Raw genomic sequence first — 19,697 nt, 5'->3', positions numbered from 1 at the left:
TTAAATTTTTAATCCATTAGAAGTCACCACATTTGGAGGTGTTGTGTGTTTCCATAACATCTGTTGTGCTGCAGTATGCATTGACACATTATATATCACAATGCAATTGCTAATTGTTAATGGGGAAAAGTAAAACAAAGGCTTTCCACATGATGAATATCAACACAACTTAATTTGTTATTGTTCTGATCTGAGTTGGAATTCAAATTATTGGTCTGACAGGATGGATGATTTTGTATTGAGAACAGAAGCTGCAGTACACATCAGAGATATCTTACAGTTACATCCCTGTATGAATGGTAAACAAGGCTATTGTGCGTCATCATTTGGTTGGACTGGTTTGATGAGATCGGCAAAGTCACATGACTTCCCATCAACTGGCCAGCAGCTTAACTATTTCTGGGGTAAGCATATGTTTTTGTCTATTACTGTTTTTTAGACAAAAGTTGTATTATTATATCTAAAAAGGCCTTAAGGCACTCCTGATATCTAATCTAGAGGCCTTTACTAGTCAGCAGTTTCCATAACTGCTGATGTCCCCAAAACAAATCCAAACACAGTCCAGTTCAGTTTGTAGTCAAACTTCCAGTCACAAGACTCTGGACTTGGTTTTGGCTTTATATGCGAATCTGGTTGAGTCAAATGGCACAACAGAGCGCATCGGCAGAATCAAAAGTAAAAGAAAGCCAGCAGGAACTTTCTACTGCAGTTGGTTTAAATTATTTTCAGCATGGTTATACAATTACAGCATCGCGTCACATATGCACAAAAAGATACACATCAGGATCAGACACAATTACATCTCAATTTAATCTGTCACCATTATTTATTTACACCATGCACATCAGCAGATACTCAGGTTCAAGGTGATGTTTTTATTTCTGACCTAGGGTGACCTCTGTGACAGCGATTTTAGAGCAGGTTTGGTGATAAAATTCTGTTCCAGGAGTTAGGCCTCTCAGAGCTGTGGATTGGATTTGGATCAGGGAAGGCATATAAAAATATTCCAATCCACCACATCTCAGAAATGCTGGGACCTCAAAAATGTCAATCATTGCCCCTCTTCCACGCGTTCACATGATGTGACGTTGTATCAGTAAGTTGGCAAAAAAAAAGCATGGAATGCGTGGGCAGCTTACCCAGAAGTCACCGGCACCCTCATTCTGATCACCCAAGACCCAACCAGCCTCACACTGGAATCAGTGCACATGCAAATTCTCAAACGCTGGACTGTACTCATGTATAGTAAGAACTGCGGTGTCGAGTCAGTCAATGAAACCCGGAAGCTTCTTTTCACTCATGGCCTCAAGTCCCTGGATTCAATCCCCCCGACCCATCATGCCTTATTCCAGCATGGAAAGCGTGCCCTGCACACTGCAGCTTTTGTCTGGAAGCAGCCCCTCTCCAAAACTCCAGAGATTCCAGACCCCAGTGAGTAGGGTTGGGAATGGAATGACAGAACCAAAGTCTGGATGCCATATTGGACAGGTCTGGAAGATGCCAGCAAGGGATGCTCACTCCTCCTCAACTGTGGCTGTGTGGTTGCCTGTATGGGCAACTGTAAGTGCCACCGAGCTGGACTTTGCTGTACCACATTGTGCAAGTGTGAGGGAGGCTGTACTAATAATGATGAAGAGTGAAACCAAAAATCTTTAAATAAATACATGATGTTTAAGCAAAGTCCTTTTAGGCAAGTCCCTCCACTCGGCGGCCATATTGCAACGCCTTTTGGGCACTTATCGGGCATCCATTTCTGCAGAAATGCGCGTGTGCAAGGCTTCACGACACCAATCTTGCTCCAGCGGTGAGATCACAACACATGATAGGCACGATGTCTTCACAACACACCACATTATTGTCTCAATGTATTCACAACACAGCACATGATTGGTTCAATGTATTCACATGTCAACATTTTGACGCGGAAGGGGTGTGATTTGCGTAGACAACTGCCATATTGCCGTTACAAACTAAGCTCATGCATTTCTATGGAGGATTTTTTGAGTGCTGTGTCTCCTCATTAGAAAGTCTATGATTTAAGTATGAATTGTTTTTTTGTGTTATTTGACTAAAATATAATATTGATCCTTAACATGGTGAAAAGCCTATACTGTAACTTTTCACTGTGGCACAATTCTGAATTTGTGTTTATTTAAGGCCTCAACAATGGTCCTTTTGGTCACAACATGTGATTTGTGACACTATAGTGATAATGACCTGTCCAATCAACAAAGAAAAGCATACCTTGGAGGTAAAATATGGGTCTAGGGACCTGAGTAATATTTCAATGTGACTTTTTCAGATATTTTCAGAGATATTGACAGTTTATGAGCTAAATATGACTATAATACTAGATTTAAATTGACTTAAAATAAGAGGAACATATGAAAATTGGATTCCTTGTATCAAACAAAGTAGAGAAAATACATTATACAACAATTTAAGACTAAAGGAAGCTGAGATATAACCTTTTCTCTTTTCGGCGGGGGCCATTTTGGATTTTATGGATAACTGCCACTAGGGGGGCCACCCCAACTTGTATCCATGGATTTTTGAAAACCTTAGGCCTATACCTAACACCCTGCCAAAAATCAAAAACTTGTCCAGAAGTGCCTTCATGATTTTTCACATATTCCTTCCCAGCTATACCGATTCATGCCCAACCCCCTGCATTCCATCATACCAACATTATTCAATTCTACAACTTGTGAATATAGGTGGATAAACAATGCACCTCTCTAACCAAAAAATATATAATCTTTTTAAATAAAATGTAGCATTTAGCCGTTACTCAAGTTGTTGAAAGGACAACATTTGACCCTTAAATAGGCTTAGCTCTTCTTACTACCATATGCAATTCTAATATTATTATAATAATGTTATTTTATGCAAAGAGTAACACAAGCTCACACAAAATGCACACACGTACACCCATACACACACATTCATAAACATAAAGTATGTGCAATAATTTAAGTAGACACATTCAAACAAATACATGAACGTCCACACTTACACTCAGACATGCACATGCACACAAACATTGCATTTCAACAGAAAACAGAAAACCGTTCTTGGAGGCGGGCGACCGCCCATCCGCCATTTTAGATTAGTGTGTGCGATGGGACATGAATATTGGTGATGAAATGGCGACTGCCGTCACCACATCGCTGTCCCAAAGTCAGGCACTACTCCCCAGTAGGGGGTGGTGAAAGACAGACACAGCGGGGTTATGATCTGTGGGGTGGAATCAGACATGCTGCCAAACGGACAGAAGTGAAGGTAAAGCAGAGGGACTTTCCACTGAGGCCCAGTGTGCTGTTTGGTAATCACCACAAAGTCCACACCAAAACTGGTTTCCACATTTACAAACACGCTCTCACACACATGCGCGCGAACACACACACACACACACACAAACACACACACACACACACACACACACACACACACACACACACACAAACACACACAAGCAGAAGCATTCACACACTCCAAACAATTGCATATCACTCGAACAGCCTACATGGATGCAAATGCAACGTTCAGAAATATGTATTCTGTAATGATGCATGAGCAGATGTGACTGCTTGGCTTCTCTTGGCCTTGTTTCTTATGAAATGGAATGGAATGTATACTGAATCACACAAGACAAAACACGAATATTGAGATATTGCACGGTCTGGGGTGCAACTATAGTGAAAACAGAAACAAAATGTTATAAGCCCTGTAAGAATTTTATCATTCAGTAAAATAAAAATTCAAACCACAGCATGCGATGGCAGTATAAATGGTTTCTAATGACCTTATCAGATGCCAATACCAGATATCATCACATTTTACAGTTCCCAGAACCAGTTCAACAACTCCACCTCAGGCTGCCAAAGTAAGGTGGTTCAGGATATAATACTGTTGGACATTGGAACCATTATCCTGTCACAGAAACTAACCTAACCTATCATATTCTGATAGATTCACCAAACACATTGTAAAGATGACTTAATTTGTTACCGAAACAGAGACAAACTGTGCATTGTGTTCCTCTGGTCGTGTGTGTCCGTACATTACATTGTCAATTTCATCCATTAGTAGAAGTCCCCACATTTGGAGGTGTTGTGTGTATCCATAACATCTGTTGTGCTGCTGTTTTGTTATCACAATGCTGAATCTTGTCAGCAATTATTGCACCTGTGAAATCTGTGTCCTTACATTTGTTCTGAATTGTGGACACAAATAAAGAAGAGATGTGCGTGTCATGAGTAAAACCCAGTGTGTGTTTCTGCTCTCTGCATAAGCATCCTCTCCAGTGTCCAGTCTTGACCCATTTAGAAACTCCAAATCAATCAGCTGTTGTCCTTTTGCTGTGTATATCAACGCTGGTGTATACAGTATCATCACTTGGATCAGCTGATAGTTAATTTGCAAACACTTTGAATGTATTTTACTGTCAAATTTCAGATTTACCTTAACAGGGCTTCATCTGTAAATGGTTTTCTTTTGTTCCTGTTGAGTTTGATTTCATTTTCATTCACTCAGTGAATTTGCTATGTTTGATAGGGAATGTAAATGTGGAAAGTCACTTTGGATACTTTTTTAGTCTGATAATATTGTCTCCATGTGTTTCTGTCAACATCTGAATATGTCTACAAAATTACTTATGATCATACATACAAGCCTCACCTGACATGCATCTCTCTCACACACACACACAAAACATTGAAAAATCAATAGAGAATGCTAATTGTTTATAAAAACACATAAAATAATGTATACCTTCAGCCACTGCAGACCTGATGATGGGTGACATAATACTCTGCTGCTCTGCTTGCAGCATTTTAGTAAACACCATACATGGGGAAGACTGAACGACATAAGACATTCTCTTGTTGATTTAAAAAGTTGGAATACAGTTTTGGCATGTGTTTGGACATTTCAAGGCAATGTAAAATCACTTGGACACACACACACAGAGTAAATTATATCACTGTTCTCAGACAATGTTCAAAATCCATCCAACCGGCCCTCCATTTTGAGAAAGCTTCAGTTGATGAAATGGCGCCCAGTGCTTCGATGTATCTCTATGGCTGGTGTCGCCCGGTAGGTGTCTCTCCAGGTGAGGGCGAAGCACAGACACACGGATGATGGAGGCTGTAGGCCTACTGCTGTGGTCAGGCAGACTGCCAGACGCAGACAATGGGACTTTCCAGCAAGACTCAACAGGTTATTGAGCTGTATCTAAGATAGGCTACATGCTAAATACGATGCCATAAAAACTGCTCAAATGTACAATTCATCCTGATCACTCTTTTGACATCATGTGATTAAGAATGATTTCAGAGTTCATATTACCACACACAACTAATAGTCATTATTATGTTTTGGGACCTTGGAATGAAATTAATGAGTTCATAATGTAATACTATAGATTTCATATGGCCTTTTGAATGGTATTTATTTTTCATGCCATTAAAGAGACATACAAATAATGATAAATTTTGGAAAAAGAAAATAACTTTATTTACAACTCATGCACATGCAGAAAACAACCAGTTGTAATTATTTGGCTATAATAACCTATTATTCTTGCAGTTATATGACAGGGCAAACTAAAAAGGTACTTAAACATGACACCAAACATATATTGGCCTATTTCCTACAAACTTCTATACAGCCTGAAAAACAACATAAGTCGAACAGGAATCTGATTTGTTAAGATTGTTTAACTTTCAGTGAAGAGTCTTTCTTTTAGCCTGTAGTAGGTTCCCTGTTTTTCCATGAGTTCTTTATGAGTGCCCTTCTCAATTACTGTCCCATTGTCAACCACTACAATCTGATTCGCTTTCTCGATGGTCTTCAGTCTATGAGCAATCACTAGCAGGGTCTGGTTGGGACAGGAGGCCAAGGTTTCTTGCACCTGTGAAACATGGAATGTCAACCAGCTGTAAGACATGTTTTGAAAGAATAAAGTTCAATGTGCATGACTGCAGTATGTGTGTGTGTCCATATCTGTGTGCACGCAGTACTGTTTAGTCTTTCTACCAAGTACTTTTTTCAGATGGATAAATATAAATATGTATGTACTTTGTGTGCCAGAATGGTGTCTGTCAAAGAAAGCTATCAATGTGTGTCACCTGTGCACATCTTACCATGTATACATTTGTTGAAAAAAAAGTATGCATAATATACAGCTTCATATCACATATAAAAGGGAGAACTGTACCATTTGTTCACTCTCTGTGTCCAGACAGCTGGTCACCTCATCCAGGATGAGCACCTGTGGCTCTCTGATCAGAGCCCTGGCGATGGCAATGCGCTGCTTCTGACCGCCCGACAGCAGACCTCCCCTCTCTCCTACATCTGATGGGACAGAGAGTTATGAATGAATGAATTAAACATGTTTACTTGAACTGTGTCTTTTTTTACTTATTTTTGTGACTGTACAAAAGACTAGGAGGGTACCTGTGTCATATTGTTTCTCCAGCTGAGAGATGAAGCCATGGGCATTGGCTTTGCGGGCCGCTTCCTGTATTCGCTGTAGGGAACACTCTCCCAGCCCGTAGGCGATGTTGTCTTTCACAGAACCAGAGAAAAGCACAGGCTCCTGGCCTACCATGGCAATCTGTGTGACACAGCCAATTTTAGTGTTGATGTCGACATCTATGTCACTGCTCATGTCTTTGCTATCATTATCATTACCGCAAATGTGGTTAGGGTCATGATGAACAAAACCTCTTAAAACTAGCCATTGTTGCTACTCAAATGCTATACTCACCTTTCTGTGCAGATATTTGTGCTCATAATTCTGCAGTGGATGTCCATCTAGGAGAATCTCCCCCTCCTGGGCCTGGTAAAATCTCTCTAGCAGACTCACACAGGTGGACTTGCCCCCACCTGAGGCCCCCACCAAAGCTGTCATCTGCCCCGGCTTCAGTTCAAGAGAAAAGCCCTACACACAAACATAAACAGTCCAAAGACATTATCTGTATTCATTACAAACACAAACTGGACTGTGGTCACAAAGTACACCTGACACTCAAGGTTATATTCATGAATACGGAATATGAATGAAATTACTGCTTCCTTACCTTCAGTGCCTTCTGGTCATGGCGGGTCGGGTAGGAGAATGTGAGATTCTGAAACTGGACGTGTCCCTTCAGAAAATCAGACTGCATGGTTCCTTCAGTGCTTATTTCTGGCATCCTGTCCAGGTACTCAAAGACCTTACCTGCTGCACCCACACAATTTAGCATGTCACCAAAGATGTAAATTAAAGTCTGTAAAACAGAGATAGCACAATGTTATAGGGGAACTCTGGTCGTTTTCAACAAAGGGCTCTGTTATTCGAGGTCACCGAGTATTGTCGGTAGGAAAAAAAGTAGGGCTGTCAATCGATTAAAAAAATTAATCTAATTAATTACATACTCTGTGATTAATTAATCTAAATTAATCGCATGTATGATTTTTGCTGTGAAAGTATTTTAAATATTTAAATTCAAATGAATCATTGAATAATCAGCATTAGTGACATTAAAGTTCAAAAACTCTTTTATTATTATTTTAATAATGGCCATAATAATCTATGATATGACCTAATATGCTGAGGAAATAAATTCAAAAATGGTTCGGGAAGAAGTTTTTTTTATCACATACATTGCAGAGGACTTTATTTTAATCAACACTTTATTTTTATCAACACCATCAAGCCGTTTTTGAAAAGTAAATGTTCCAATCAATGATCTAGGCAGCACATTTTCTTCTCTCTCCTTCATTTTTCAGTCTAATGGTTACTGACTACAACGGCTCGGGGTCAAAGGTCATACAGAATCGATGAATCTGCGTTATTTTTTTTAAGCAGTTATTTTTTCTCAAATTAATTAATCAAAATTAATCAGTTATTTTGACAGCCCTAAAAAAAAGATTTTAAAAAGCAGTGCTACATACATGTAGGTTGAGTTATCCTGGGTTTTCCCATGCTGCCTTATGCACGCGATTTTATTCACGCTGCTAGGCAGCCTGGATTCCATGGAGCAAATTTTCGCCTCAGTTAGGGGACCAATCACAGAACGGAGGGAGGGCAGCAAGACGATGACTACACACCGAAGCCGTTATGAGCTACGTACAGACGCATTTGATAGACATTCGTAGCGCCCAATAAACGGCTCTGAGCATTCGTAAACCACGTTTCAAATACAAGAAAATGAATGTCTAGTTTCCAGACCCCATCTCAATGAGATGAGGTCTGACGTTAGCCAGGCTAAGGTTGAGTCGGAACAGTCGGAAAAACCAAACGAACGATCTTAAGATGAATCATACAAAAACCCTCGTAAGTGCATGTATCCATCGTTATTGGGAAACCGGGCCCAGGTCCAATGGTAGTGCACACAATTTCAAATCTATGATCTGGTTTAAGGGCTGCTCAATTATGGCAAAAATCATTATCACGATTATTTTGTTCAATATTGAGATCACGATTACATTTTTAAATGGAATTTTAAATATAATCCAACAGAAAAAATACATGCAAAAAGATAATGCGACAAACTCAAGACAAAAGCAAAGCATTGTTATGAAGTATGTATAAGTAAGTATATATACTCTTTTGATCCCGTGAGGGAAATTTGGTGCATTTATCCCAATCCGTGAATTAGTGAAACACTCAGCACAGTGAACACACAATGAGGTGAAGCACACACTAATCCCGGCACAGTGAGCTGCCTGCAAGAACAGCGGCGCTCGGGGAGCAGTGAGGTGTTACGTGCATTGCTCAAGGGCACTTCAGCCGTTCCTACTGGTCGGAGTTCGAACCGGCAACCCTCCGGTTACAAATCCGAAGCGCTAACCAGTAGGCCACGGCTGACCTATGTAGCATAACAATGTAGCAAAGTAATCGTTGTGTTCATAATAGCTGTTATAAAAGTCCTAATCACGATTAATTGATTAATTCCATTAATTGCACAGCCCTAATCTGGTTTGTGAAACAACAGTCAACCACTCCAAGAGCGGACTTACTCTGATATTATCAGCCAGGTCAGACTGGTACAGGATGAAGGACACCAGATTCCCCGTGCTCATCTGTCCGGACTGAATAATCAGTCTGCCATAGTATAGCATTGCCACCTTCATGCCAAGTTCTACAATCTAACAAAGAAAAAAATAAATAAAAAGAATCTACAACAATACAAGTTACATACTTGTTATGTTATTTTCTTTAGTTATCTTATTTTACCCCTCTCTTTATGACCCCTAAAGATACATTAAGAAACATGAAGCAGTGAATGAGGAGTGCCTCTACTACAGAAATTAGCAAAGCACAATCTGACAAGTGCAGCAAGGAAATAAAGATATACCCTCCGGACTAGCAGGTACACTGCTCTAACAGTATCCCTTTGAGTTTTCAATTTGTGAGTGTCCATCAGTCGGTTTTCATAGAGCCATGACTCCCTCTTCTCTGTTTTGAATCCTCGGACAGTCCGGATGCCTGACACAGCCTCTTCTGCAGCATCATTGGCTCGTGCAATAGAGTCTTGCACCTCCTTAGACAGTTTCTGATGGATCACAACAGTTAATTAAGTAATCAGCTATGAAACACAAAATATGGTTCCTGTTGAACAGCTATTGTCAATGCACAGCTCCATAGTCAGCAGCACCTATTATATTGTATGCATTTTTATCAATTGTATCAATCAGTATCAATCCTGTCATTAAGATGTGCCTTTTGTTTTTAAATCATAGTTTCTACCCTATTTTCTTCAAATTCTCTTTTTAACACTACAAGACACAACTACAAAATAATTGGCAGGTTTCAATTGTGTCTCTGATGAGTACCTGGTAGAATGTGTCATATATGTTTTGAAGCAACCCAGTTAGTGGTGTCTCCATCAACATAAGCAATGTGAGCTTCCAGGACAGGCTAAGCATCAAGGAGAGCATGCCCAAGGTTTTGATGAATGTTCGTAGCAGAACATTGACATTCAGGGCAACGGCCCGGGCCATCAGATTGGTGTCTGTGGACAGCCTGGAGGTAAGGTCACCTGTTGTAAAAGTATGAATAATGTCACTTCTGGTCAATACCAGGGTTATTATAGTTAACTAAAACTAAGACTAAAACTAGCAGTGAAAAAATAATTAGGTTAACTGAAATAAAAATAATATTTGTATTTATGCAATCGCTTATTTTGCATTATATATTTTCAATTAATTAACGTTACTTTGTAGAAATCTGCTTTCAATCTGCTTTGCAAGAAATCTGCTTTGACTTTAAAGAGGTGATAGCCTGATTTCACCACTCATGACTTCGCTTCATCACTTTGTGAAGAAAGTCTGGGCCTGCGTCCGGGTACTCGCAATTGGGAAATGTTTCCAACTCTAGCATCATAATGGGCATAGACTTTGCATTAACTTTGAAATCATTGGTCAAGCCAACCTATCACATTGATCAGGGATTCCTAGCATTATGCATTATTCCTACTTAGCCTAACCTTTACAAACTGATAATAAACTGCATTAGCAGTTAGGATACAATGTATTTTACCTTTGCTGTATAAATGTACACGTTCTTCAGACTGCACTTTTTTGATGTTGGCAGGCATTGCTACTACCGCATTGCTATTACCACAGCCACTTTTGATTTCGAAACTAATGTCATCCCCTCTCGTCACTGACTGGCCTTCCACCCTGGGATGCGTTTCCCGTACAAATACGGAGGTATGATAGCCTGGTAAACCAGACCCTGGAATCTTTCAGATTAAGGGTCTGGCCACGAGTAATGAAAATGGCCCAATTCGAGGGGCGGCACCAAGCATGCATTTGAAACTCTCACTGCACGCAGTTGGATAACGCTACGACCAATCACAACAATTCACGGTGTGACGTATCCAGTTCTTGCAAAGAAACGATTTGAGGGCGATTTTCTGCTCCTCTTTTAGTTGAAAAGCCAAATCTAAATCCTTTATTGTAGCGGCCAAAGCCGTTTCAAACAACTGGTGTTCATCGGTAGCTATCTTGCAATGTTTTCTAGATGATTCCGGACGTCGCAGCACCGTCGTCATCAGTGCAGCTCGCCTTTGTCCCGCCTACACCGATTTGATTGGTCCCTCTCGCTCGAGAGGTAGAAGAAATTTGGATCATTGCTCGTGGCCAGAGTTAGCCTGACGTAGTCATACTCAATTCAAACGTTGTGGGCGGGACTAAGTTCGGAATGGCACCCAGGCTAGATTATCTTGCGGGCACAATTCAAATTGGGCTCTCGCGAGAACTCTGGATTTCCAGGGTAGAGGTATGATGCATCATTCAACTAATCAATATCTAAGTTACGACAAAACCGTCGTACTTACATCGTACTTTGTTAGTTTGGACCATGATAGTTTCCAAACTTCAGTAGTCTGGTTAACTAGTAGTCTGGTGGTTAATGACATATAGTAACATGTGGACTGGCACACCATCAAATAACAGAGACTTAAATGATGGACTACCTTAGCTTAATCTGTGAATCATCTCTGTTTTTTCTTTATTCAGGGTCATCAAGTTAATTCATTGGTTCATGGATTCATGGATTATTGTAAATTGACGACTACTTTGAATTAACTTTCAAACGTGTAATTTTATGCGCTGGTGAAACAGTTGTGTACTCTATTGTTATTTATTGCCGTCAGTTCCGTGGCACAGTGTGTTAAGGCCGGCTGATGATAGCCTGTGGTGTGCAGAAATTGACAGTCACCTGTCCAAGAATTTGAATCTGGTTTGAGATTTTGACTACAATATTCTCACCATTGTTTACCTATAAGACTATCTATTGTGATATTGTGATCATATTATCCCCCACTCCATGACAATGTTAAAATCAAATGCTACATATTATCAACTGATTGATCAAAAGTGCGCACCTTGTATTATTATCTGCAGGTGTGTGACTTTGACTTACGTGCTGCAAATTGACTTTTAAATGATGTAGGCCTATTTTCTGCCTAAGGCATTTTAAAATAAGAATGTATTGTGGTTATAAGTGTAAATATCAACCAGAAACCTAAATCCACTGATAATTAGTGATATCTTCATATGCAGATAGTAGATGGTGAATACAAACTCGAGGCAAAGTATTGATTGGTATGCCCTGGACTGAATTTGGCCTTTACATCTGACCCCAGGTCAGGACTTTGGGCACCTGGTAATTTTGTTTAGGTTTATGACGACTAAATTAAACTGTCAATGACTGCGTTGACATGCACTTCCTTATCCCGGTTATGAGTCTTACCCCGATTTTGATCATATTCAGGATATGGTGTATGAACACCTGATTTCACAAAAAGGGTTGTGAAATCAGGATACGATAGGACATGCGCAAACACAAAACCGGGATACGGTTAACAATATGTCACATGACTTCATGTCAACCTAGCCTCTGACCCCATAGTGGTCAATCCATTAAAATAATATGAAAAATTGTGCCTTACCTCTCTTGGTGGTCTCAAAAAAGGCAATGTCCTGACTTACAAGGGCCCCGAACAGCTTGAGTTTGACTCTGCAGGTGAAACTGTTGACGGCACACATGAAGAGGCCGCCTCGACAACCTGAACTGATAGAGCTGGAGCACAAATGAGAAGTTAACATCTTATAGTGCTTGGTGTGGTGTACAGTATACATATGTACAGTTAAGAACAAAATGATTCATACCCCTGGCAAATATTGATTCGATGTTGATTTTCTCTTTATCGTTTGTTCTGACTGAAAATGACACTACCACATGTCAAAAGGTTGTAAGACAATGTGTTAGAAACATGGAATCAAAAAAGAAGCATTTTCATCTTTTTTAACATTTTTATGAAAAATGGCGTGCAATGGAGCAATGGAAACATCTTTATTGCATTCACAGCTCTCAAAATGGTTCTTATAATACCTACCAAGCTTCTCCATGTCTCCACAATGATTCTAGACTGCAGCTTATTAAAAGCTATCTGGGTTTTGAGTCAAGAGTGATGATTTGCCATCTCTCTGGCCTTGTACTCACTTTTTTGACGGATTGAGGTCTGGACTATGGCTGGACCACTCTAAAATGTTGGTATTGTTCTCGGTTAACCATTTCTTGCCTTGTTTAGCTGTATGTTTTGGATCATTGTGTGGTTTAATGGTCCAATGCCGCCTATTGGGGCAAGTCTCTCGGCAAACAGCCTGATCTTCTCCTCCAAAATTCTCAATTTGCCCCTTGTTTTAGTGTTACTGTTTACTTTGAGAAATTCACCAGGTCCCATTGTCTGAAAAACACCCAAAACTATTACATTTCTATAGCTATTCTCCACATTGTGGATGGTGTTTTGGTAGTTGAAATGTTCACTCAATCTCAAAATGGATCACTTGGTCATCTTGGATGCTGATCATGGATCACTCTTCTCCAAACATGCACAACTCAGCAAAACCTTTATAAGGGAACACCTGGACAAATAATTTAGCTTTCGCAGAATTTTTTTTGACCCAGTGACATGGCCTGAGATTGGCATAAAAAAAGAAGCATTAAATTCCAATGACACCATGTCCATTTCAATTGTGGGGGTTAAAAAAGTATTCTTTTGGGATGTTTTTGAACCAGGGGGACCTGGTGACCTTCTCAAAGTAAATGGTAACACTAAGCAAGAGGCTACAATGAGATTCTGAAGGAAAAGATCAGGCAGTGTGCAAAGAGACCTGCCCCAATACCGTCAAAAAAGTGAGTACAAGGCCAGAGTGATGCCAAATAATCGTTCCTGCCTCAAAACCCGGATTGCAGCTAAAAAGGTGCGGTCTACAATCATTGTGGAGACATAGAGCAGCTTGGTGCGTATTATAAGAACCATTTTGAGAGCTTTGATTGCAAATAAATATGTTTCCAGTGATTATTATGACCGCCGCAAGCGAAGCTAGCGAAGCGGTCATATAGGGATTGTCAAAGTTTATTTATTTATTTATTTATTTTTTTTTTTTCGTCATCTACTTCCTGAAATTTTGGTCAATGATACACGGGGCACCGAAACACCGGGGCACATGAAATTTGGTGGGTATGTAGCCCCACTAGACTTTTACGGAAAAATTTCGTTTGGTCCCCGGGGGCCACTCCCCCTCCGCGCTGGGCCCCCCGAAACCCAAAAAATTCAGTTTTTCCTAAATAACTACCTGAACCGTGGCACCGAGGATGAAGAATTTTTTATGGTATGTTGGTCTCAAGGGCCCACATCAACCTAGCCCATAATCACTCATTTGTGATTTGCACCCCCCCGGTAAAAAATGAAAATGCAATATCATTCTGCTTTAATCGCCCCTCTCTTCAGTAAAGACGTTCAGAACTGCACCAAATTTTATGTGTATGATTAACCTGACATTCTCTGGGGGTATGCCAAGTTTCGTAGAATTTCATCCATGGGGGGGTCTAAAAAATTAAGTTATGTGTACATTTAGTGACTGTACACTCATTGGCCTGTAGATGGTGGTGCACACATATACACATGCACACACACACACAGGCACCCACATACTATCGGTATTAGAACGGCCGATACATAATTACAAATTCAGTAGGATTAAAAGAAAGCCAAAATAAATATTCATCATCATCATCATGGCTGCATTTCCAGTATTGGCGATAAGTAGTCGTTTGTCCACTAGATGGCGCATCGTTGCAGTGAGACGTAATTTTGTTGGAAGTTAATCTAAAGTGGGTTGGAAAGACACTACGCTTCCTACAAGGACAAGACTGTAGGCTACAGTAGTTTACCGCAGAGAACGTCTAAGGGTAGGATGATTTCTGCATGACATGTAATTCCCATTTCCTCTTGAAGCCGAAATAAATCTGAGAATGTTTATCGGACATGCTTGTTTTTTACTGCAGGTAGGCTACGTTAATCCCATCAATAGCAGAACGTAGGTAAAATAATGTTACCGTTAGCATGGTTGAGTGATGGAGGCCAATTTGATTATTGATGTATTTGTAGAAAACCATAAATGCGTTTATAGGCTACCAAGCAAATCGATAACAGCACTAATTGTATCTTTCGACTGTCATCTCATTTGCTTATGACCATAACCTATAGGCTACTAACAGGGGCTAAGTGAGTTAGCCACAACGTCATTCCACGAAATCGGTGCCTTTTCAACTTTAAAAATGTGAAAAATATAATTGTTTCAAACTGATTTTTTTCAATGCCCATTCAATTAACACATCTTAACATGACAAGAAATTGTCTTGGGCCATCTCAAGCTATGCATTTTTTTTTTACCATTCACTTATTACATAGAATATCGTAGGATAGTAACAGGACTGATGGTAACAGGACTGATGATTTCATGCTAAATTGCTCATTTCTAGCTAACAGGTCAAGGTTAGGAAGGCACATGGTATGTAATCTGAAAGGTTATTACTTCTAGATATTGGTAATATCAGTATTGATAAATAATTGTTTATTTAAACACTTTAAAAAATGGTAACAGGACTGATGTATGCTTGCCCCTCTCTCACAACCCTGATAATACATGAAAAATAGGACATTTAAGAGGAGAGAAAGTTACCCTTTCTCACACTGTGGAATCTGCTTCTTCTAAATGATGTCACTTCCTTGAAATTATGTCACTTCTAGTTTGTACCATTTTTTTATAGGGGGTTTTGGTGAAAGTAACAGGACTGAGATGAAATTAAGGGACAATGATAAATTACTTATATTTTCTAAGAAAACATATCTATTTATGTAAAAATCATTGCTTAACAATGAGATTACACTTAAGACAATATAAAACTGTGAAAATTGTATCATTTTACCAACATTTTACAACCGAGAAGTGCTGTTGAAAAAGAAAAAACATAGCGTGGGACAGGTCAAAATCAACCAAAATCCTTACCCATAGCATATATTTATGTGATTTTAATCATTTGAACTTGTATTTTATTGGGTTTACCTGTTCTTATATTGATGCATATGATCTATAGTAACATTAAGTTTTTTAAATTACACATGTATTTGTTGTTTAAGCAACTTTAGAACTGATTATATGTTGTGGGACGCAAAAGGCACCGATTCAGTGGAATGACGGAAAATATATAGGCTACCTGAAAGATAACCTGTCTATGATGCATCCTAAACACCGAGCTGGGACATTTCTGCTCAAGGTCTCAAAAAGCATCTGAGTCAACGTTCATTCCCAAACACCCATAGGCTACTTCAATCCTCTATTTTCAAAGGTGATTCAAGTAAGGAAGAGCATGGCTCAAAGTAAAGTAACTGAAACTACATAAATTCTTCAAAGTGAATAATATTAATTATTAGCAATATATTTATTAACGCACCCGTGATGATCTACATCTCCATTTAAACCAGATGTTTTAGAGCGCACGTTGAGATGTATTCAGGGCAGGGCTGTACACATATTTGTTGCACGTGCTACAAAAATCATTCTTTGCATGGATGATTTAGTACCAACGTTACACCGGTCAGATACAGTTTTGCCTATGGCTATTCCGTGAGACTGAGGCGCTTTTTGTTTGTTCGAAGTGCGTGTTTAGGGTGTGAGAGGGGAGTCGATGTGCTTTGATTCCAGCTTGGTAGTTGTAGTCTATGCGATTAAAAAACACGTGTGTGTGAAGTATCCAAACAATGATAACGCTTTCATTATGGCTGCTTTAGCCACAGACCTTGAGCTACTGTACAGTGGGTTGGGTTCCATTTAGAAGTGTCCACTTCATTCGCCCTTTCCGTGATGCACAGCTACGTGAAATGTATTAGCCTACTACTGATATGCAAAACTATTAACTTTTCGCCAAGAGGTGGCAGCTTGATACTATAAGGTGTAAGCCATTGGTTCCAAAGGAGATTTTATTTGGGTCGCCAGCATAGCCTAGTGACAATTTGTGTTGTGTAGCATAGGGCCTACCTTATATAGCTTATAGTTTGTTAACAGTCACGGTTTTGTCATAACTCCCTCTATGCATTTTTGCATTTAGAATAGCTCTAAAACCGGGGGGCGAACACGTCGCAGGGGGGGCGCCAGTGCGTGGATATCTCAATCGCAAAATTAAACAATATTTCTATCGGGCGCCTACCATGGACTAGGCTGGGTGAAAATCAAAAGATTGCGTCAAAAGATTGAGCTTATATGGACCTCATGGTTGCAAAATGCAAGGGAACATGAATCAGCATATTATTTGCACAAACAATAACGGACAGTAGCTCTTCAACTTTGCCCGTTAAAATGTGTATGAACAGTCTCGCAACGCATTTCATGAAGGCCCTTTTGGACATGTCAGTTATTTGCACCACTGGGTAAAACGGCATTTTGTTTTAGACTACTGGTATTTAATTTGTGCATTGACAATAAAGCTGAATATCATTTGAACTAGATGACTAAACTTATGCATATGTAGAAGAAGAAACATTCACAAAAATCCATGACATGACCTCTCTTCTTGATAGCTGTTGAAAACTGCATGGAACTGACAGGGATTGTTTTGTTTAATAATAAATAAATACATTATGCTGCTACCTTCTGCTTTTCCCAAATACAATGTAGCCTACAGGTGTACCTTTCATCAGTCCAGTTGCAATGGATGGACTGTGATGAACTGCCCTACTTGTGATTGTTTAGAGGTTTTAAAGGTTTTATAACAATGCTACAAATTTTTTGGCACAGAAACAAATCTATTCACCTTTGCAAACACACATTCCAAACACACATTCCAAACAAGCATAGACAAAAGTTTCAAGAGTGGGGGATGGAGTAGAAGATGGAGACAAATTCATTAATATGATTTATTTTCGCGGAATGGATGTACAGGACTGAGCGGTGGTCATATTGTGTACCGCTATGCGGTACATCTAGTTTTAAAAAGGGTATGAATAATTGTGGACATGCCATTTTTCATTAAAAAAAATTTAAAAAAGATAAAAAGGCTTATTTTGTTATTCTTATTTTCCATGTTTCTACCACATTGTCTTACAACCTAGTGTAATTTTCAGTCAGAACAAACATATTGGTCAAGAGAAAATCAACATTAAATCAATATTTGCCAAGGGTATGAATAATTTTGTTCTAGTCTAGTATGCCATGCCAAAGAGATGGCATACTAGGCTTATAGATGGTTGACACTAACACTGGCAGACACATTCTGTGCAACATTTTTTCATAACCTTTTCGTGTACTAGCATATGCCATGCATTGAGTTATGTACACTGACCCTCCTAAGGAAAAAAGGCCCATGAACAGAATAGCCGTCAGGAAGTCATTCCACTGATAGTGCGATTTGAGGATGTCAATCACCTGTCCAGTGTAGAAAGGAATGAACATCTCACCTGGACACATTGTAGGCAGAGAGAGAGAGAGAGAGAGAGACAGAGCTGTTCACATCATGAAGACAGTAGCTGTATGAAATGTAGCCTGAGCTAGTTCTTGATACTTACAGAAAACAGCTAATGAAAGGAAGATGAATGCTCCAAGAAGTAGAAGATAGTCAGGTCTATACATTCGAATGACTCGTTTAAAGAGCACGCGTGCTGTTTGCGTTGTATCCTTACTATTACCATTTTTGTCTGGCCATAACCATTCCCAGAGCAGCCAGGCTGATGTTGAAGCAAGGACATTCAAGCACCAAAGCCATGATCCCTCCAGGAGAAAGTTACCAAGCAACACATTGCGGCCAGTACAGAAAATAGGACTCAGCATACAGTGACTTATGAGCCAGTGCTTCAGTTTGGAGTGATCCCGCGCAAGATTTAACACTCCATTCAGTATCAGCCATCGTACTCCAGACGCGAACCACTGGCATAACAGTTTACTCTGACTGTTTTGGTCAAAATTCCAGAGTAACCAGTACTCTAAAACATGAAATACAACTAAGTCAACGCATACTGAGAGTAAGAATAAATAAATGTTTCTACGCATTATGATATTGTATCACGCATGCAACGTCCAGCACACCATAGGCTTATTCCCCGAAATTAAACGTGCTGGGCCACTACGGCGGCATAACCGGTCTGCGTAATCCTTAAATGTAGCGGGCTAGCTTGGCTTGTTTAATTTCAGTATCCGAAAATGTTATAGTTTCAGTTTCGATGTTGGAATTCCCCGTTGGGCGGGTTATAAAACACTGAATAGGTAAATCTGAGTAAAAAATGTGGGCTTTAAAGCATATATACTCTTGTATACGGTAGGCTATACGGGATGAGCTTCAAGTGTATAACTGCTTAAACTTATTTTAGGTTAGGCTAAGACATGAACAAATGTATGATAGGCTAGTTTTATGATACGCTTGTTGTAAAGCGCACCTTCAGCCTACATAAAGCGCATTAAGTGAATGATGATAGGAAGGCATATGATCGAGCGACCAAAAAAAAAAATGCATTTGTGAGACCTATTTCTTGGCAAGACAAGCGTAGACCAAGCCTAAACCTGTTTTGATTAAGTCTGCCTAGCAACAATTGTGTCATCCTGGGATAAACAGCGCCCTCCACATTTATTTGCATGTGATAGTACTTGATGAACAAAGGAAAATTCTACCTTATTCTGAGAAAAAAATATATATTGTAGGCCCATTTAAATCTAAATATTACTAAAGCATCCCGCTGCCAATTCATGGGTTTCATCAGGTCCCTTTCCACAAGTGTAATAAGCACTATGCAGTCTGCGTTCATAAGACTGCATGGTGTCATTCTCAGTCATCCTTATATGCCAAACCCAACTTGAGTGTTTGT

General features: G+C 39.6%; 1 protein-coding gene across 1 annotated transcript; it reads right to left on the bottom strand.

Annotated features, from left to right (window-relative positions):
* Window positions 1-5,491: 5,491 nt before the first annotated feature.
* Window positions 5,492-19,023, bottom strand: tap2a (transporter associated with antigen processing, subunit type a). Its single transcript, XM_076302020.1, has 11 exons — window positions 18,408-19,023; window positions 18,185-18,299; window positions 12,450-12,580; window positions 9,826-10,031; window positions 9,348-9,545; window positions 9,010-9,138; window positions 7,086-7,274; window positions 6,773-6,946; window positions 6,460-6,619; window positions 6,221-6,357; window positions 5,492-5,914 (listed from the first exon to the last, which is right to left on the bottom strand). Exons 1-11 carry the CDS (start codon window positions 18,886-18,888, stop codon window positions 5,720-5,722), a joined length of 2,115 nt encoding a protein of 704 aa, XP_076158135.1. The 5' UTR covers window positions 18,889-19,023; the 3' UTR covers window positions 5,492-5,719.
* Window positions 19,024-19,697: the final 674 nt, after the last annotated feature.

Source organism: Alosa pseudoharengus, unplaced genomic scaffold (genome assembly GCF_046254945.1).
Source record: "Alosa pseudoharengus isolate Yale_2024_CS ecotype anadromous, Long Island Sound unplaced genomic scaffold, YU_APseudo_1.1 YU_APseudo_1.1_scf_23, whole genome shotgun sequence".
Classification (NCBI taxonomy): Eukaryota; Metazoa; Chordata; class Actinopteri; order Clupeiformes; family Clupeidae; genus Alosa; species Alosa pseudoharengus.
This window is presented reverse-complemented; position numbering and strand designations above follow the sequence as displayed.